Below are 18,133 nucleotides of genomic sequence, written 5' to 3' on the forward strand. Positions count from 1 at the left end.
AGGACCTTCATCCCACAGTGGGCAGCAGTCACTCTGAGCCCCTTCGTCCTGGACCTAGTGACCAACGGGTACAGGCTGGAGTTTGTTCACCAACCACCAGAACGTTTGTTGGTCACATTTCCTCCACAAGATCGGGAGAAAGCAAGGGCTCTGGGTTTCCAGATCGGAGACTTATTAGATCAAAAAGTCCTGATTCCTGCTCCTCGATCGGAGCGGGGCAAGGGATTCTATTCCCATGTATTTGTGGTCAGAAAGCCAGCAGGAAAGTTTCGACTTATCCTGAATCTCCGGACCTTAAACAAGTCCATCAGATACAAGCATTTCCGTATGGAGACGGTTTTTACAATCAAAAACCTACTATACCCAAACTGCTTTATGGCCACGTTGGACTTAAGGGATGCTTATCTTCACATCCCTATCCATCCAGCCTTCCAAAAGTTTTTGAGATTGGCAGTGAAGACGGGTATGGGGACCCGACATTTTCAATTTCAGGCCCTCTCCTTCGGTCTTTCCTCAGCCCCACGCATCTTTACGAAGGTGTTGGGGGAAGTGCTGGCTCCTCTAAGATTAAAGGCAATAACGGTTATCCCTTACTTAGACGACCTCCTGATAGTGGCAAAATCATACCAAAGGCTGTTGGAAGATCTCCAGGCTGTACAGGACTTCTTACAGTCCCTAGGCTGGCTAATAAAGAAAAATCGTCCTTGATTCCGGCCCAGAAAGTAACTTATCTGGGTTACGATTTTTGCTCCGTGAACCAAAAAGTTTTTCTTCCTCAGGAGAAGATTACCAAAGTGTTCCAGACTATGTCTACATTGCAGACCAACCAGTCGGTCTCTCTGAGACAGGTGTCGAGGGCAGTGGGTCTTATGACCTCATGTTTTCCCGCAGTACCATGGGCGAGACTCCGTCAGCGTCCGTTACAAAGGTTTCTTTTAAGAAACTGGGACGGGGACGTAAGGTCCCTGGAGTCAAGGATCTGGCTTCCCGACAGGATAAAAAGAAGCCTGTGGTGGTGGAGAGCTGGTCAGCACCTAGCAGGAGGTCTCCCATGGTCCTTTCCCATTTCCCGAAGGATTACCACGGATGCGAGTTCCTGGGGATGGGGGGGCCCACCTCAGCAATGCAGTAGCACAAGGAGAGTGGTCCCCAGAGGAGGCAAGGGCCTCATCCAATCAAAGAGAGCTGCTTGCAGTCCAGAGAGCCCTCCAGTCTTTTCAGATGGAGATCAGGGGTCACAACCTCCAAATCCTGTCAGACAATATAGCGACAGTCGCGTATATCAACAAGCAGGGAGGCACGAGAAGCCGGAGGCTTCAGTCCATTGCCCAGGAGATCCTTTCATGGGCAGAGGGGAATCTAGCCTCCATTTCTGCTGTACACCTGAAGGGAAAAAACAATTGCCTGGCAGATTATCTCAGCCGTCACAGGATAGACCGAGACAACTGGTCCCTTCATCCCGAAGTCTTTGCAGACCTCACCAAGAGATGGGGTTATCCGGTAGCGGATTTGTTCGCAAACCGAAACAACCGCAAGACGGAGATATTCTTTTCCATGAACCCGGCAGACCAAGCCTTGGGGATCGATGCTCTGGCGAACCCGTGGCCTCCAGGCCTATGTTATGCCTTTCCGCCAATCAGGCTGATTCCAGAAGTCCTCCGGAAGTTTCGGCTGGAAGAGACAGATCTGATTCTAATTGCCCCGTTTTGGCCCAAGAGGCCATGGTTTTCCCTGCTACAGTCTCTGGTTTCAGAGCCTCCGTGGAGTCTTCCGAAAAGGGAAGACCTATTATTGCAGGGTCCAGTATCACACCCTCAGGTGGTTTCCTTAAACTTGACGGCCTGGTATCTGAAGAAAAGATACTGAGCGCCCAAGGGTTCTCTGACAAAGTAGTCAGGACTCTAGTTAATTGCAGGAAGCCAGTTACTAGAGCCATATATTCCAAAGTTTGGAAAAGGTTTAACTCATGGTTATCTGAAAATGATAGATTAACTCATGATATTCCATCTATTTTGGAATTTTTCCAAGAGGGTGTCGACAAAGGTCTTTCTGTTAGTACCCTAAAGGTACAGGCGGCAGCTATTAGTGTGTTCCTCCAGTTTTCTCTCCTGGAAAATCCCACTATAGCCATATTTTTCAAATCTATCTCTAGGGCCAGACCAGTAGTAGTGAGAAGTTGTCCAACGTGGGATCTGTCCCTAGTACTTCAAACTCTGGTAGAATTTCCGTTTGAACCTCTGGAAAGTATGTCAGTTAAATTACTTACATTAAAAACTGTGTTCCTTATAGCTGTTACCTCAGCTCGTAGGGTAAGTGAGTTGCAGGCCCTATCAGTTAGGGAGCCCTTCCTCACGATTTTTGAGGATCGAGTTGTGTTACGAACCGATCCAGGTTTTTTGCCCAAGGTGGCAAGTACATTCCACCGATCTCAAAACATTGTATTGCCAACCTTTTGTAGTTCGCCACAGGGCGACTTAGAAAGAAAATTTATTTTTCTAGATGTAAGAAGGATTCTCTTGGTCTATCTTGAGGTCACGAAGACCTTTAGGAAAACTGATGCCTTGTTTGTCCTCTTTTCTGGAGTTCACAAGGGGAATAGTGCATCTAAAGCCACATTGGCTAGATGGATAAAGCAAGCCATCTTGGAAGCTTACAAAATTAGGGAGGTCCCTACACCTTTTGTTACTGCGCACTCAACTAGAGCCTTGTCTACGTCTTGGGCTGAGAGGGCTGGTGCCTCACCGGAACAAATTTGCAGGGCTGCCACTTGGTCCAGTTACTCGACCTTCATTAAACATTATCGCCTGGATCTCCTATCAGCTCAGGAGCAGGCGTTTGGTCGTAAGGTCCTTCAGGCAGTTGTCCCTCCCTAGACTGGTAAGTTCTGGCTCATCGTCTCATGGGCTGTCCTGGAAGACGCTTGGAGAAAAGCTGAGTTAGATTTACCGGTAACTCCTTTTCTGAGAGTCTTCCGGGACAGCCGGTTTCCCACCCGGTATTGTCTGAAGTTATGTGTATTATGCATATGTTTTGCAGGGTCCTACGGTTCTTGAGAATACTGACATGGGCCTGGAGGACCGCCCTTTTATCTGGTGGGGGTGACGTGTTTCCTGTCCTGGTAGGAGGAGCCCAAGGTCTCATGGGCTGTCCTGGAAGACTCCCAGAAAAGGAGTTACCGGTAAGTCTAACTCAGCTTTTTCACAGCCCCCCATCCAGTACACAGCTCCCTTCCCCCTGCACAGTATACAGCCCCCCATCCAGTATACAGACCCCCAGTCTCCTGGAATAGCACTACCAGGATTCTCTACAGTTAAGAAAAAAATCCACTGCCAGCCCCTTCCACACTGCTCCTCCTGTGTCACACCTTTTTAAATGAAGCTTCCATATACCTCAATAGCTCAGTTTTTTTCACTGACCTGGTCACATGACTGCTCTCCTCTGACATTACACAGATGGTCATGTGACTGCTCTCCTCCTCCAATCTAAAGCTACATTCAGAGGAGGAGAGCAACCAGAAAAAAAACTGAGCTATTGAGATATTTACAATTACATTGACACAGGAGGAGCGGTGTAGAAGGGGCTGGCAAGTGATTTTTCTCCAAGCGTCTTCCAGGACAGCCCATGAGACCTTGAGCTCCTCCTACCAGGACAGGAAACACGTCGCCCCCACCAGATAAAAGGGCGGTCCTCCAGGCCTATGTCAGTTATTTGTGTTTCCTCCGGACGGGGGGTAATATGTTCCTGGAACCTGGTCCCTAGGTCTCATGAGCAGGGGCTCTATAGGGCTATTTGGGGCATTTCACTAACCTCTCCTCTGCCAGTAGCAGCACTCCGCTGGAGAGGTTGGCTGTGCTGCGGTCTCCTGTGTCTCAGTGCCTTGTGAGGACCAGGACCGGCATGGTGTCAGCTCCCATAGCGCTGTTCTTAGGAAAGCAGCAGTTACTCTCCTCATAGGCAGCGTGGCAAGTTGTGTGAGGAGAAGCAGGAAGCTGCGGCTCTCAAGTAGGGGGCGGGGCTTCTGCGCTCCAAGCTGGCCCACAGGAAGTACTGAGAGCAGGTCACTTCCGGGGCATATGACATCATCGCCGGGCGCCGGAGACGCCGGTTCCAGTCTCCTTAAACGGCGCGAACAGGAGACACTGGCCGCTGGTGTCTTCTGGTGAAAGCAGCCAGGCTTTGGAAAGCCAGAAAGGGGCAAGATGGATCAATCTGCAGTTCCTACACAGGCAGTCGATGCGCCCAACACCAGCACCTCACAGGTAAGCCTGAAGTGTTATGTCACTATCTTGCTCTCCCTGTGAGTGTTCCCTCCCCCTCCTCTCTCTGTAGTAGTGGGTTAAGGGGACACATTTCCTCCCTCCTACACATGGTGGTTTGGAGTGGTGGGTTGGCTGTGAGTCTCATTAGGGGTCATTTATCTTTTTGTCTTACAGACCAAGACAAGACTCAAGCACAGCCACCTAAAAAGGTGTGCGCAAACAAATTGAGCTCCTCGTGGAGCAAAGCTGTTTGTCGCAGCTGTATAGATGGCCTTGTAAAGGATGACCCGGTTACCTCTTGTCAGAAAATGCTAACCTCTGTTAGAGACGAGCTTGCGTCCACCTTTAGTTCTTTTAGAACACTTATTGACAAGCTCCAGACCCCAGCTGAGAGTCCGTCCACACAGAGAGCTTCAGTCAGCACTCCACAGCAGGCAGAGAGTGAAGACTCTGAGGCTGAGGTCAGATCTACCCGTTCTTCCCCTGAAGAATCGGGGTCAGATATAGAGCCCAGGGATAGAGAATCCACTCGAGGCTCGAGATTTAAGTTATCTGTAGAGGATGTGGATGACTTGTTAAAGGCTATCTATACCACCCTTGAATTGAAAGAGGAGGAGGTTCAGTTATCCAAACACAATCTTATGTATAAGGGATTGCATAAGAAAAAACCTAGAGTTTTTCCAGTCCATAGTTCATTGGTTGATACTGTTAAACTGGAATGGGATAACCTGGAGAGAAAACCATTCTTCTCTAGTAACCTAAAAAGAAGGTTCCCTTTTGATGAGGACACTGCGCAGCCATGGAATAAAAAACCGAAGCTGGACGCACCTCTTTCAAAGGTTTCAAAAAATTTGGACCTAGCGTTCGATGATATGGGCACGCTTAAGGATCTGATGGACAAGAGGGGGGATATCCTTCTCCACAGAGCCTGGGACTCAGCGGTTGGGAACCTGAAACCAGCTCTAGCCTCCACTTGTGTGGCCAGAAATCTGGAGGTTTGGTTGACTCAGACTCAGTCACACCTGTCAGCGGGTACCTCAAGAGAGCAGATTTTGAAGTAATTTCCTCTCCTCTTTCAGGCTGTAGGTTTTTTTGGCAGATTCTTCCGCAGAGTCGGTAAGAATGTCGCCCAGGACTTCGGCTTTAGTGAACTCAGCCAGGAGAAGCATCTGGCTTAAAACCTGGTCAGGGGACCCAGCCTCCAAATTACGCCTTTGTGGGCTTCCCTTAACAGGCGATCATTTATTTGGCCCAGGACTGCAGGAGGCTCTGGAACGCACGGCTGATAAGAAAAAGCCGTTTCCAGAGAAAAAGAGAATCCCGACAGCCAGAAAATTTTTTCGTGGCCAAGGCAGGCAACAGAGTCCTAGAGAAAAGGACAGCAGGCCGAAAAAACATTGGACTGGGCACAAAAGCAGAGGCAAAGGGGGAGTGCTGTTTAACCCTCCTCAACAGCCCGCCAAGCCACAGTGACTCGTGTTCCCCGGTGGGAGGAAGATTGAGGGCCTTCATCCCACAGTGGGCAGCAGTCACTTCGAGCCCCTTCATCCTGGACCTAGTGACCAACGGGTATAGGATGGAGTTTGTTCACCAACCATCAGAACGATTGTTGGTCACCTTTCCTCCACAAGATCGAGAGAAAGCGAGGGCTCTGGGTCTCCAGGTCAGAGACTTATTGGATCAAAAAGTCCTGATCCACAGTCAGAGCAGGGCAAGGGATTCTATCCCCATGTATTTGTGGTCAAAAAGCCATCGGGAAAGTTTCGACTTATCCTGAATCTCCGGACCTTAAACAAGTCCATCAGATACAAGCATTTCCGTATGGAGACAGTTTTTACAATCAAAAACCTACTATATCCAAACTGCTTTATGGCCACGTTGGACTTAAGGGATGCCTATCTTCATATCCCTATCCATCCAGCCTTCCAAAAGTTTTTGAGATTGGCAGTGAAGACGAGTATGGGAACCCGACATCTTCAATTTCAAGCCCTCCCTTATGGTCTTTCCTCAGCCCCACGCATCTTTACAAAGGTGTTGGGGGAAGTGCTGGTGCCACTGAGATTAAAGGCGATAACTGTTATCCCTTATTTGGACAACCTCCTGATAGTAGCAAAGACATGCCAGAGGCTGTTGGAGGATCTCCAGGCTGTACAGGACTTTTTACAGTCCCTAGGCTGGCTGATAAACAAAGAAAAATCGTCCTTGATCCCGGCCCAGAAAGTAACTTATCTGGATTACGATTTTTGCTCAGTGAACCAAAGAGTTTTTCTTCCTCAGGAGAAGATTACCAAAGTGTTCCAGACTATGTCAGCATTGCAGACCAACCAGTCGGTCTCTCTGAGACAGGTTTTGAGGGCAGTGGGTCTTATGACCTCATGTTTTTCTGCGGTACCATGGGCGAGACTCCGTCAGCGTCCGTTACAAATGTTTCTATTAAGAAACTGGGACGGGGACGTAAGGTCTCTGGAGTCAAGGATCCGGCTTCCCGCCAGGATAAAAAGAAGCCTGTGGTGGTGGAGAGCTGGCCAGCACATAGCAGGAGGTCTCCCATGGTCCTTTCCCATATCCCGAAGAATTACCACAGATGCGAGTTCCTGGGGATGGGGGGGCCTACCTCAGCAATGCAGTAGCACAGGGAGAGTGGTCCTCGAGGGAGGCAAGGGCCTCATCCAATCAAAGAGAGCTGCTTGCAGTCCAGAAAGCCCTGCAGTCTTTTCAGATGTAGATCAGAGGTCACAACCTCCAAATTCTGTCAGACAATATCGCGACAGTCGCGTATACCAACAAGCATGGAGGCACGAGAAGCCGGATGCTTCAGTCCATTGCCCACGAGATTCTTTCTTGGGCAGAGGGGAATCTAGCTTCCATTTCTGCTGTGCACCTGGAGGGGACAAACAATTGCCTGGCAGATTATCTCAGCCGTCACAGGATAGACCGAAGTCTTTGCAGACCTCACCAAGAAATGTGGTTATCCCGTAGCGGATTTGTTCGCAAACCGAAACAACCGCAAGACGGAGATATTCTTTTCCATGAACCTGGCAGACCAAGGCTTGGGGATCGATGCTCTCGCAAACCCGTGGCCTCCAGGCCTATGTTATGCCTTCCCGCCAATCAGACTGATTCCAGAAGTCCTCCGGAAGTTTCTGCTAGAAGAGACAGATCTGATTCTAATTGCCCCATTTTGGCCCAAGAGCCCATGGTTTTCCCTGCTACAGTCTCTGGTTTCAGAGCCTCCGCAGAGTCTTCCGAAAAGGGAAGACTTATTATTGCAGGGTCCAGTATCACACCCTCAGGTGGTTTCCTTAAACTTGATGGCCTGGTATCTGAAGAAAAGATACTGAGCGCCCTCTGACAAGGTAGTCAAGACTCTCGTTAATTGCAGGAAGCTGGTTACTAGAGCCAAATATTCCAAAGTTTGGAAAAGGTTTAACTCATGGTTATCTGAAAATGAAAGATTAACCCATGATATTCCATCTATTTTGGAATTTTTCCAAGAGGGTGTCGACAAGGGTCTTTCAGTTAGTAGCTTAAAGGTACAGGCGGCAGCTATTAGTGTGTTCCTCCAGTTTTCTCTCCTGGAAAATCCCACTATAGCCAGATTTTTCAAATCTATCTCTAGGGCCAGACCAGTAGTGGTGAGAAGTTGTCCAACTTGGGACCTGTCCCTAGTACTTCAAACTCTGGTGGAATTTCCGTTTGAGCCTCTGGGAAGTATTTCAGTTAAGTTACTTACATTAAAGACTGTGTTCCGTATAGCTGTTACCTCAGCTCGTAGGGTAAGTGAGTTGCAGGCCCTATCAGTAAGGGAGCCCTTCCTCACGATTTTTGAGGATCGAGTTGTTTTACGAACCGATCCAGGTTTTTTGCCCAAGGTGACAAGTACATTCCACCGATCTCAGGACATTGTACTGCCAACCTTTTGTAGTTTGCCACAGGGTGACCTAGAAAGAAAATTTAGTTTTCTAGATGTAAGAAAGATTCTCTTAGTCTATCTTGAGGTCACCAAGACCTTTAGGAAAACTGATGCCTTATTTGTCCTCTTTTCTGTAGTTCAAGGGGAATAGTGCATCTAAAGCCACATTGGCTAGATGGATAAAGCAAGGCATCTCTGAAGCTTACAAAATTAGGGAGGTTCCTACACCTTTTGTTACTGCGCATTCAACTAGAGCCTTGTCTACGTCTTGGGCTGAGAGGGCTGGTGCCTCACCGGAACAAATTTGCAGGGCTGCCACATGGTCCAGTTACTCGACCTTCATTAAACATTATCGCCTGGATCACCTATCAGCTCAGGAGCAGGCGTTTGGTCGTAAGGTCCTTCAGGCAGTTGTCCCTCCCTAGACTGGTAAGTTCTGGCTCATTGTCTCATGGGCTGTCCTGGAAGACGCTTGGAGAAAAGCTGAGTTAGACTTACCGGTAACTCCTTTTCGGAGAGTCTTCCAGGACAGCCGGATTCCCACCCGGTTCTGTCTGAAGTTATGTATATGTTTTGCAGGGTCCTACGGTTCTTAAGAAGACTGACATGGGCCTGGAGGACCGCCCTTTTATCTGGTGGGGGTGATGTGTTTCCTGTCCTGGTAGGAGGAGCCCAAGGTCTCATGGGCTGTCCTGGAAGACTCTCAGAAAAGGAGTTACCGGTAAGTCTAACTCCGCTTTTTTTTTTTTTTAATCAACTTCAGACTATGCTTGCAGCGCTGTCCCAGGGCCAGGAGAGGTGGGATGGCAGGCCTGACACCAACCCCCCCTCAATGGGTGGCTCCCAGGGCAGACCACCCGATCACTGCCCCCTGTTGGTAAAACATAGTAACAGCGTATAACACACAGGCACTGTTTTCAGAGGGAATAAGTGCGTGTTTTACGCTGATTAAATACGGTAGATTTTTTTTACAGAACTAAGAAAAATGAATACGCTCAAAGACACTGCATACTAAAACTACAGTCAGTGTATAAAGTGATTGGCTAGTTGTAACTGTTTTCCTCCCTTTGCCAGTTTTCATATATTGTAAAGGGCTGTGGGTGTCTTTCTGTCACTGTTTGATCATTTCATTCTAATCTCTATTAAATAACTGCTGTCTTTCAGCTTTGTGATGCCCACTGAGGAGGAAGTGGTGGATGCTAAAACCGGGTGTATTCGTCGCAAAGCAGTATTTCTGGATGACCAGAATGGGGAAACTGGAGATGATGACGAATCTGATGAAGAGGATGTTGGGGAGGAGGAAGATGAGGATAATGTTAATGATGGTGAAGAGGATGATGAAACCTCAGAAGAGGAGGAGGAGGATGAAGATGATGATGAGAAATTTGCCGAGCAGCAGCTTGCTCTAAGGGCTGTTAAACGCATAAAACTGGATGATAAAAATAAATCTTCCTCATTTGAATTGCCTGCCTTTGCTGACAGTGATGATGACCTAGAGCACAACGATGATGAAAAAAGTGGCATGGTAGAGGAGGAGGAGGAGGAGGAGGAGGAGGAGGATGATGATGATGATGAAGAATCAGATAGTGATGAGGAAGTACATGTGAAGAAAAAGACCAGTTTAAAAAAACAAACACACCCAGGAAGTAGTAAAAGGAAAACGCCTGTATTGGACAGTGGGAACTGCACTGGGGAGGATGGTATGTCATCTGATACACCAGAAGACCTGGAGTTTGAGGGAGAAGAGTTACAGAGGACTTCTGATGAGGAGGAGGAGGAGGAGGACGAGGATGATGATGATGATGATGAAGAGGACCTACTAAAAGATGAGGATTCCTTTACTGAAGATCACAGTGCTTCTGAAGACACAGTTGGTGAGTTACTCGGCATATAATATCCAGTTTTTCATTTCTCTTTCATCTAGAACTGATTCTTATACGTAGAACTTGAGAGATGAGTTACCCCCTGGCTTTCGAGCTCTCTGCAGTAGAGATGTAAAATTTAGGGAGATTAAGCCATAGGGAAAACCTTTTTTTTTTTTTTTTTTTTTTCCTGATTTATTTTTCCGAATAAATTAAAATTTTGGAAAAATTGACAAAAGAAAATCTGTGTAGAGTAGCTTTACAAATTGAAAGTAATTTTGTTACGCTGGGAATATGAATTGCAGTGTATATAAGAAGTATTATGCTTGAAGTAAAAGTACAGCTTATTCACTAAACTAGCTTTTTAAAATTGTATTTTTAATTACAAATTAAATGTATATGTTAAGAACATTTCAACTATACATAAGAAAAGGTAACCACCCCCTTTCCTTCATAATAATTGAAAAGCTTACTGCTAATATGCATTTTCAGTTATTGATAATGCTGATCCAGAAGCATATCTTGCTCTATAAAGAGCTTGATCAATTTTCTCCTGATTTTTTCATGTTTGTTTTTTTTATCTATAACTAAAAGTATTGTGTGGTTTTGGGAGGCAGTGGTTTGTAACACTTCCCTACTTGGAGATGCTACTGGTGAAGAAACACTTTGTGATGATCCAGAAGCAGCAGAAAGAGTATTTCTGGACTAAACTCTGGAGCAGTGGTGTATTTAGGTTTTGTGCTGCCCTAGGCCTGTCTAAACTCATGCACCCCCTAATTTAAATATGAACCACCCCTTCCTGTCAAGGCCACACCCCTTTCTGTTTAAGACTCACCCGGTCATCTCTCAATCATACCCCTTCCTCTTTACGCCCTACCTTTTCCTCTTGGAGCTCCACCTCTTCCTCTCCGTACATTAAAAGTTGGTATCAAGTGCCTACTTGTAAGCTCCTTGAGGACAGGAACCGATATGAATGTAAATAGCAGGCCTCAAGATTTCAAGTTATGAGCCACTAGCCAGGCCTTAAGAGTTACTCGCCACCACTTGCCCCACCCAACCCCTACCCTGCCCCTAAACATGCTCTCGTAAATTATCTTATGAGACAACACTGTAAGGTCCCTTTCACACAGGGTCGATCCGTTTTGACGGACTCCACTAGCTCAGCGGGGCTTGCACCGTTGATCCCCGCTGAGCAGGCGGATGACAGGTCCCGCTGAGCAGGCGGATGGGCAGCGTGGCGCTCTCTCTGCTGGTGCTGGGCAGCGTGACGCGCTCTCTCTGCTGGTGCTGGCCAGCGTGACGCGCTCTCTCTGCTGGTGCTGGGCAGCGTGACGCGCTCTCTCTGCTGGTGCTGGGCAGCGTGACGCGCTCTCTCTGCTGGTGCTGGGCAGCGTGACGCGCTCTCTCTGCTGGTGCTGGGCAGCGTGACGCGCTCTCTCTGCTGGTGCTGGGCAGCGTGACGCGCTCTCTCTGCTGGTGCTGGGCAGCGTGACGCGCTCTCTCTGCTGGTGCTGGGCAGCGTGACGCGCTCTCTCTGCTGGTGCTGGGCAGCGTGACGCGCTCTCTCTGCTGGTGCTGGGCAGCGTGACGCGCTCTCTCTGCTGGTGCTGGGCAGCGTGACGCGCTCTCTCTGCTGGGGCTGGGCAGCGTGACGCGCTCTCTCTGCTGGGGCTGGCCAGCGTGACGCGCTCTCTCTGCTGGGGCTGGCCAGCGTGACGCGCTCTCTCTGCTGGGGCTGGCCAGCGTGACGCGCTCTCTCTGCTGGGGCTGGCCAGCGTGACGCGCTCTCTCTGCTGGGGCTGGCCAGCGTGACGCGCTCTCTCTGCTGGGGCTGGCCAGCGTGACGCGCTCTCTCTGCTGGGGCTGGCCAGCGTGACGCGCTCTCTCTGCTGGGGCTGGCCAGCGTGACGCGCTCTCTCTGCTGGGGCTGGCCAGCGTGACGCGCTCTCTCTGCTGGGGCTGGCCAGCGTGACGCGCTCTCTCTGCTGGGGCTGGCCAGCGTGACGCGCTCTCTCTGCTGGGGCTGGCCAGCGTGACGCGCTCTCTCTGCTGGGGCTGGCCAGCGTGACGCGCTCTCTCTGCTGGGGCTGGCCAGCGTGACGCGCTCTCTCTGCTGGGGCTGGCCAGCGTGACGCGCTCTCTCTGCTGGGGCTGGCCAGCGTGACGCGCTCTCTCTGCTGGGGCTGGCCAGCGTGACGCGCTCTCTCTGCTGGGGCTGGCCAGCGTGACGCGCTCTCTCTGCTGGGGCTGGCCAGCGTGACGCGCTCTCTCTGCTGGGGCTGGCCAGCGTGACGCGCTCTCTCTGCTGGGGCTGGCCAGCGTGACGCGCTCTCTCTGCTGGGGCTGGCCAGCGTGACGCGCTCTCTCTGCTGGGGCTGGCCAGCGTGACGCGCTCTCTCTGCTGGGGCTGGCCAGCGTGACGCGCTCTCTCTGCTGGGGCTGGCCAGCGTGACGCGCTCTCTCTGCTGGGGCTGGCCAGCGTGACGCGCTCTCTCTGCTGGGGCTGGCCAGCGTGACGCGCTCTCTCTGCTGGGGCTGGCCAGCGTGACGCGCTCTCTCTGCTGGGGCTGGCCAGCGTGACGCGCTCTCTCTGCTGGGGCTGGCCAGCGTGACGCGCTCTCTCTGCTGGGGCTGGCCAGCGTGACGCGCTCTCTCTGCTGGGGCTGGCCAGCGTGACGCGCTCTCTCTGCTGGGGCTGGCCAGCGTGACGCGCTCTCTCTGCTGGGGCTGGCCAGCGTGACGCGCTCTCTCTGCTGGGGCTGGCCAGCGTGACGCGCTCTCTCTGCTGGGGCTGGCCAGCGTGACGCGCTCTCTCTGCTGGGGCTGGCCAGCGTGACGCGCTCTCTCTGCTGGGGCTGGCCAGCGTGACGCGCTCTCTCTGCTGGGGCTGGCCAGCGTGACGCGCTCTCTCTGCTGGGGCTGGCCAGCGTGACGCGCTCTCTCTGCTGGGGCTGGCCAGCGTGACGCGCTCTCTCTGCTGGGGCTGGCCAGCGTGACGCGCTCTCTCTGCTGGGGCTGGCCAGCGTGACGCGCTCTCTCTGCTGGGGCTGGCCAGCGTGACGCGCTCTCTCTGCTGGGGCTGGCCAGCGTGACGCGCTCTCTCTGCTGGGGCTGGCCAGCGTGACGCGCTCTCTCTGCTGGGGCTGGCCAGCGTGACGCGCTCTCTCTGCTGGGGCTGGCCAGCGTGACGCGCTCTCTCTGCTGGGGCTGGCCAGCGTGACGCGCTCTCTCTGCTGGGGCTGGCCAGCGTGACGCGCTCTCTCTGCTGGGGCTGGCCAGCGTGACGCGCTCTCTCTGCTGGGGCTGGCCAGCGTGACGCGCTCTCTCTGCTGGGGCTGGCCAGCGTGACGCGCTCTCTCTGCTGGGGCTGGCCAGCGTGACGCGCTCTCTCTGCTGGGGCTGGCCAGCGTGACGCGCTCTCTCTGCTGGGGCTGGCCAGCGTGACGCGCTCTCTCTGCTGGGGCTGGCCAGCGTGACGCGCTCTCTCTGCTGGGGCTGGCCAGCGTGACGCGCTCTCTCTGCTGGGGCTGGCCAGCGTGACGCGCTCTCTCTGCTGGGGCTGGCCAGCGTGACGCGCTCTCTCTGCTGGGGCTGGCCAGCGTGACGCGCTCTCTCTGCTGGGGCTGGCCAGCGTGACGCGCTCTCTCTGCTGGGGCTGGCCAGCGTGACGCGCTCTCTCTGCTGGGGCTGGCCAGCGTGACGCGCTCTCTCTGCTGGGGCTGGCCAGCGTGACGCGCTCTCTCTGCTGGGGCTGGCCAGCGTGACGCGCTCTCTCTGCTGGGGCTGGCCAGCGTGACGCGCTCTCTCTGCTGGGGCTGGCCAGCGTGACGCGCTCTCTCTGCTGGGGCTGGCCAGCGTGACGCGCTCTCTCTGCTGGGGCTGGCCAGCGTGACGCGCTCTCTCTGCTGGGGCTGGCCAGCGTGACGCGCTCTCTCTGCTGGGGCTGGCCAGCGTGACGCGCTCTCTCTGCTGGGGCTGGCCAGCGTGACGCGCTCTCTCTGCTGGGGCTGGCCAGCGTGACGCGCTCTCTCTGCTGGGGCTGGCCAGCGTGACGCGCTCTCTCTGCTGGGGCTGGCCAGCGTGGCGCGCTCTCTCTGCTGGGGCTGGCCAGCGTGGCGCGCTCTCTCTGCTGGGGCTGGCCAGCGTGGCGCGCTCTCTCTGCTGGGGCTGGCCAGCGTGGCGCGCTCTCTCTGCTGGGGCTGGCCAGCGTGGCGCGCTCTCTCTGCTGGGGCTGGCCAGCGTGGCGCGCTCTCTCTGCTGGGGCTGGCCAGCGTGGCGCGCTCTCTCTGCTGGGGCTGGCCAGCGTGGCGCGCTCTCTCTGCTGGGGCTGGCCAGCGTGGCGCGCTCTCTCTGCTGGGGCTGGCCAGCGTGGCGCGCTCTCTCTGCTGGGGCTGGCCAGCGTGGCGCGCTCTCTCTGCTGGGGCTGGCCAGCGTGGCGCGCTCTCTCTGCTGGGGCTGGCCAGCGTGGCGCGCTCTCTCTGCTGGGGCTGGCCAGCGTGGCGCGCTCTCTCTGCTGGGGCTGGCCAGCGTGGCGCGCTCTCTCTGCTGGGGCTGGCCAGCGTGGCGCGCTCTCTCTGCTGGGGCTGGCCAGCGTGGCGCGCTCTCTCTGCTGGGGCTGGCCAGCGTGGCGCGCTCTCTCTGCTGGGGCTGGCCAGCGTGGCGCGCTCTCTCTGCTGGGGCTGGCCAGCGTGGCGCGCTCTCTCTGCTGGGGCTGGCCAGCGTGGCGCGCTCTCTCTGCTGGGGCTGGCCAGCGTGGCGCGCTCTCTCTGCTGGGGCTGGCCAGCGTGGCGCGCTCTCTCTGCTGGGGCTGGCCAGCGTGGCGCGCTCTCTCTGCTGGGGCTGGCCAGCGTGGCGCGCTCTCTCTGCTGGGGCTGGCCAGCGTGGCGCGCTCTCTCTGCTGGGGCTGGCCAGCGTGGCGCGCTCTCTCTGCTGGGGCTGGCCAGCGTGGCGCGCTCTCTCTGCTGGGGCTGGCCAGCGTGGCGCGCTCTCTCTGCTGGGGCTGGCCAGCGTGGCGCGCTCTCTCTGCTGGGGCTGGCCAGCGTGGCGCGCTCTCTCTGCTGGGGCTGGCCAGCGTGGCGCGCTCTCTCTGCTGGGGCTGGCCAGCGTGGCGCGCTCTCTCTGCTGGGGCTGGCCAGCGTGGCGCGCTCTCTCTGCTGGGGCTGGCCAGCGTGGCGCGCTCTCTCTGCTGGGGCTGGCCAGCGTGGCGCGCTCTCTCTGCTGGGGCTGGCCAGCGTGGCGCGCTCTCTCTGCTGGGGCTGGCCAGCGTGGCGCGCTCTCTCTGCTGGGGCTGGCCAGCGTGGCGCGCTCTCTCTGCTGGGGCTGGCCAGCGTGGCGCGCTCTCTCTGCTGGGGCTGGCCAGCGTGGCGCGCTCTCTCTGCTGGGGCTGGCCAGCGTGGCGCGCTCTCTCTGCTGGGGCTGGCCAGCGTGGCGCGCTCTCTCTGCTGGGGCTGGCCAGCGTGGCGCGCTCTCTCTGCTGGGGCTGGCCAGCGTGGCGCGCTCTCTCTGCTGGGGCTGGCCAGCGTGGCGCGCTCTCTCTGCTGGGGCTGGCCAGCGTGGCGCGCTCTCTCTGCTGGGGCTGGCCAGCGTGGCGCGCTCTCTCTGCTGGGGCTGGCCAGCGTGGCGCGCTCTCTCTGCTGGGGCTGGCCAGCGTGGCGCGCTCTCTCTGCTGGGGCTGGCCAGCGTGGCGCGCTCTCTCTGCTGGGGCTGGCCAGCGTGGCGCGCTCTCTCTGCTGGGGCTGGCCAGCGTGGCGCGCTCTCTCTGCTGGGGCTGGCCAGCGTGGCGCGCTCTCTCCGCTGGGGCTGGCCAGCGTGGCGCGCTCTCTCCGCTGGGGCTGGCCAGCGTGGCGCGCTCTCTCCGCTGGGGCTGGCCAGCGTGGCGCGCTCTCTCCGCTGGGGCTGGCCAGCGTGGCGCGCTCTCTCCGCTGGGGCTGGCCAGCGTGGCGCGCTCTCTCCGCTGGGGCTGGCCAGCGTGGCGCGCTCTCTCCGCTGGGGCTGGCCAGCGTGGCGCGCTCTCTCCGCTGGGGCTGGCCAGCGTGGCGCGCTCTCTCCGCTGGGGCTGGCCAGCGTGGCGCGCTCTCTCCGCTGGGGCTGGCCAGCGTGGCGCGCTCTCTCCGCTGGGGCTGGCCAGCGTGGCGCGCTCTCTCCGCTGGGGCTGGCCAGCGTGGCGCGCTCTCTCCGCTGGGGCTGGCCAGCGTGGCGCGCTCTCTCCGCTGGGGCTGGCCAGCGTGGCGCGCTCTCTCCGCTGGGGCTGGCCAGCGTGGCGCGCTCTGTCCGCTGGGGCTGGTCAGCCTGGCGCTCTGTCCGCTGGGGCTGGTCAGCCTGGCGCTCTTTTTTTGCTGGGGCTGGCCAGCCTGGCGCTCTTTTTTTGCTGGGGCTGGCCAGCCTGGCGCTCTTTTTTTTGCTGGGGCTGGGCTGCCTGGCGCTCTGTCCGCTGGGGCTGGTCAGCCTGGCGCTCTGTCCGCTGGGGCTGGCCAGCCTGGCGCTCTTTTTTTGCTGGGGCTGGCCAGCCTGGCGCTCTTTTTTTGCTGGGGCTGGGCTGCCTGGCGCTCTTTTTTTTACTGGGGCTGGGCTGCCTGGCGCTCTTTCTGCTGGTGCTGGGCAGCCTGGTGCCAGGCAAACTGCTTGAAAAACAGATGAAATGCATACTGGGTTGTTTTCCTTGCCAAGAGATATATATTTATTTCTTTCCATCTAGTTCTAAGATTTGCATTGCATTTCTGGCACGGCAGGAAACCTCTCCCCCCCCCCCCCCCCTTTTTTTTTTTTTTTTTTTTTTCCCCTGCTTTTACAGGTATTTTTCTTCCCCCCAGCCATGGAAGGGAGAAGCTTAAAACTTTATGTATGTGTGTGTGTGTGTGTGTATGTGTATATATAATATATATATTTATTATATCTCCCTTGTTAGCACATGAGTACTGCAGCACAACTGACTAGCTTTTTGTGCTGCTTCCCCCCCTCTTCCAGTCCGAGCTTTGCTGTGCAGATACTTCCATTGCTTGCTTTTAAAAACATGTATGTAATGATTTGCTAATGCATACAGAGCTGTGTCTCCTGTGTGTGTGTGTGTGTGTGTGTGTATGTATGTATGTATGTATGTATATATATGTGTGTGTGTATATATATATATATATATGCCTGGAGTTCAACTTAAAGTGCTTTATCTTCCTAGCTTAGTCTATAAGGCCGAAACGCATTGACCATTATATTTTATGGTTGATTAATTTAGAACTGTTTGCAGGTGCGTTAAAGTGGAAAGAAGACCTGAAGAAAAAGGCAGCTGAAGTTTTCCTTCGCCATCAACAGTCTGTTCCTAATCTCCGAAAACTTGTCTATGGAACAGGTAAGTTATGTTACAGGCAAATGTTGTTGTAAAAATCCTATCTCCCTACATTAAGAGTATGCAGGCTAGACTGGGCTTCATCTTTAACCACTTCAGCCCCGGAAGATTTTACCCCCTTCCTGACCAGAGCGTTTTTTGCCATTCGGCACTGCGTCGCTTTAACTGACAATTGCGCAGTTGTGCGACGTGGCTCCCAAACAAAATTGACGTCCTTTTTTTCCCACAAATAGAGCTTTCTTTTGGTGGTATTTGATCACCTCTGCGATATTATTTTTTGCGCTATAAACAAAATAAGAGCGACAATTTTGAAAAAAACACATTATTTTTTACATTTTGCTATAATAAATATCCCCCAAAAATATATAAAAACATTTTTTTTCCTCAGTTTAGGCCGATCGTATTCTTCTACATATTTTTGGTAAAAAAAAATCGCAATAAGCGTTTAATAATTGGTTTGCGCAAACGTTAGTGTTTACTAAATAGGGGATAGTTTTATGGCATTTTTATTAATCATTTTTTTTTTTACTAGTAATGGCGGTGATCAGTGATTTTTATTGTGACTGCGACGTTATGGCGGACATGTCGGACATTTTTTACACATTTTTGGGACCATTGTCATTTATAAAGCGATCAGTGCGGGGCGGGGAGGGGTTAAGTGTGTCCTAGGGAGTGATTGCTAACTGTAGGGGGATGGGCTCTGTGTGTGACGTCACTGATCTCTGCTCCGATGACAGGGAGCAGAGATCGAGTGACACTTGTC

At 54.2% G+C, this 18,133-nt stretch overlaps 1 protein-coding gene across 1 annotated transcript in view; it reads left to right on the forward strand.

Moving 5' to 3' along the window:
- The window catches only part of BMS1 (BMS1 ribosome biogenesis factor), a 57,233-nt gene that overhangs the window by 17,275 nt on the left and 21,825 nt on the right, over positions 1–18,133 (forward strand). Inside the window, exons 9-10 of the mRNA XM_073596842.1 lie at positions 9,337–10,046; positions 17,272–17,373. Of these exons, the coding sequence (XP_073452943.1) occupies positions 9,337–10,046; positions 17,272–17,373 (812 nt within the window). The remainder of the gene's footprint in view (positions 1–9,336; positions 10,047–17,271; positions 17,374–18,133) is intronic.

This window comes from Aquarana catesbeiana, linkage group LG08 (genome assembly GCF_042186555.1).
Source record: "Aquarana catesbeiana isolate 2022-GZ linkage group LG08, ASM4218655v1, whole genome shotgun sequence".
Taxonomy (NCBI): domain Eukaryota; kingdom Metazoa; phylum Chordata; class Amphibia; order Anura; family Ranidae; genus Aquarana; species Aquarana catesbeiana.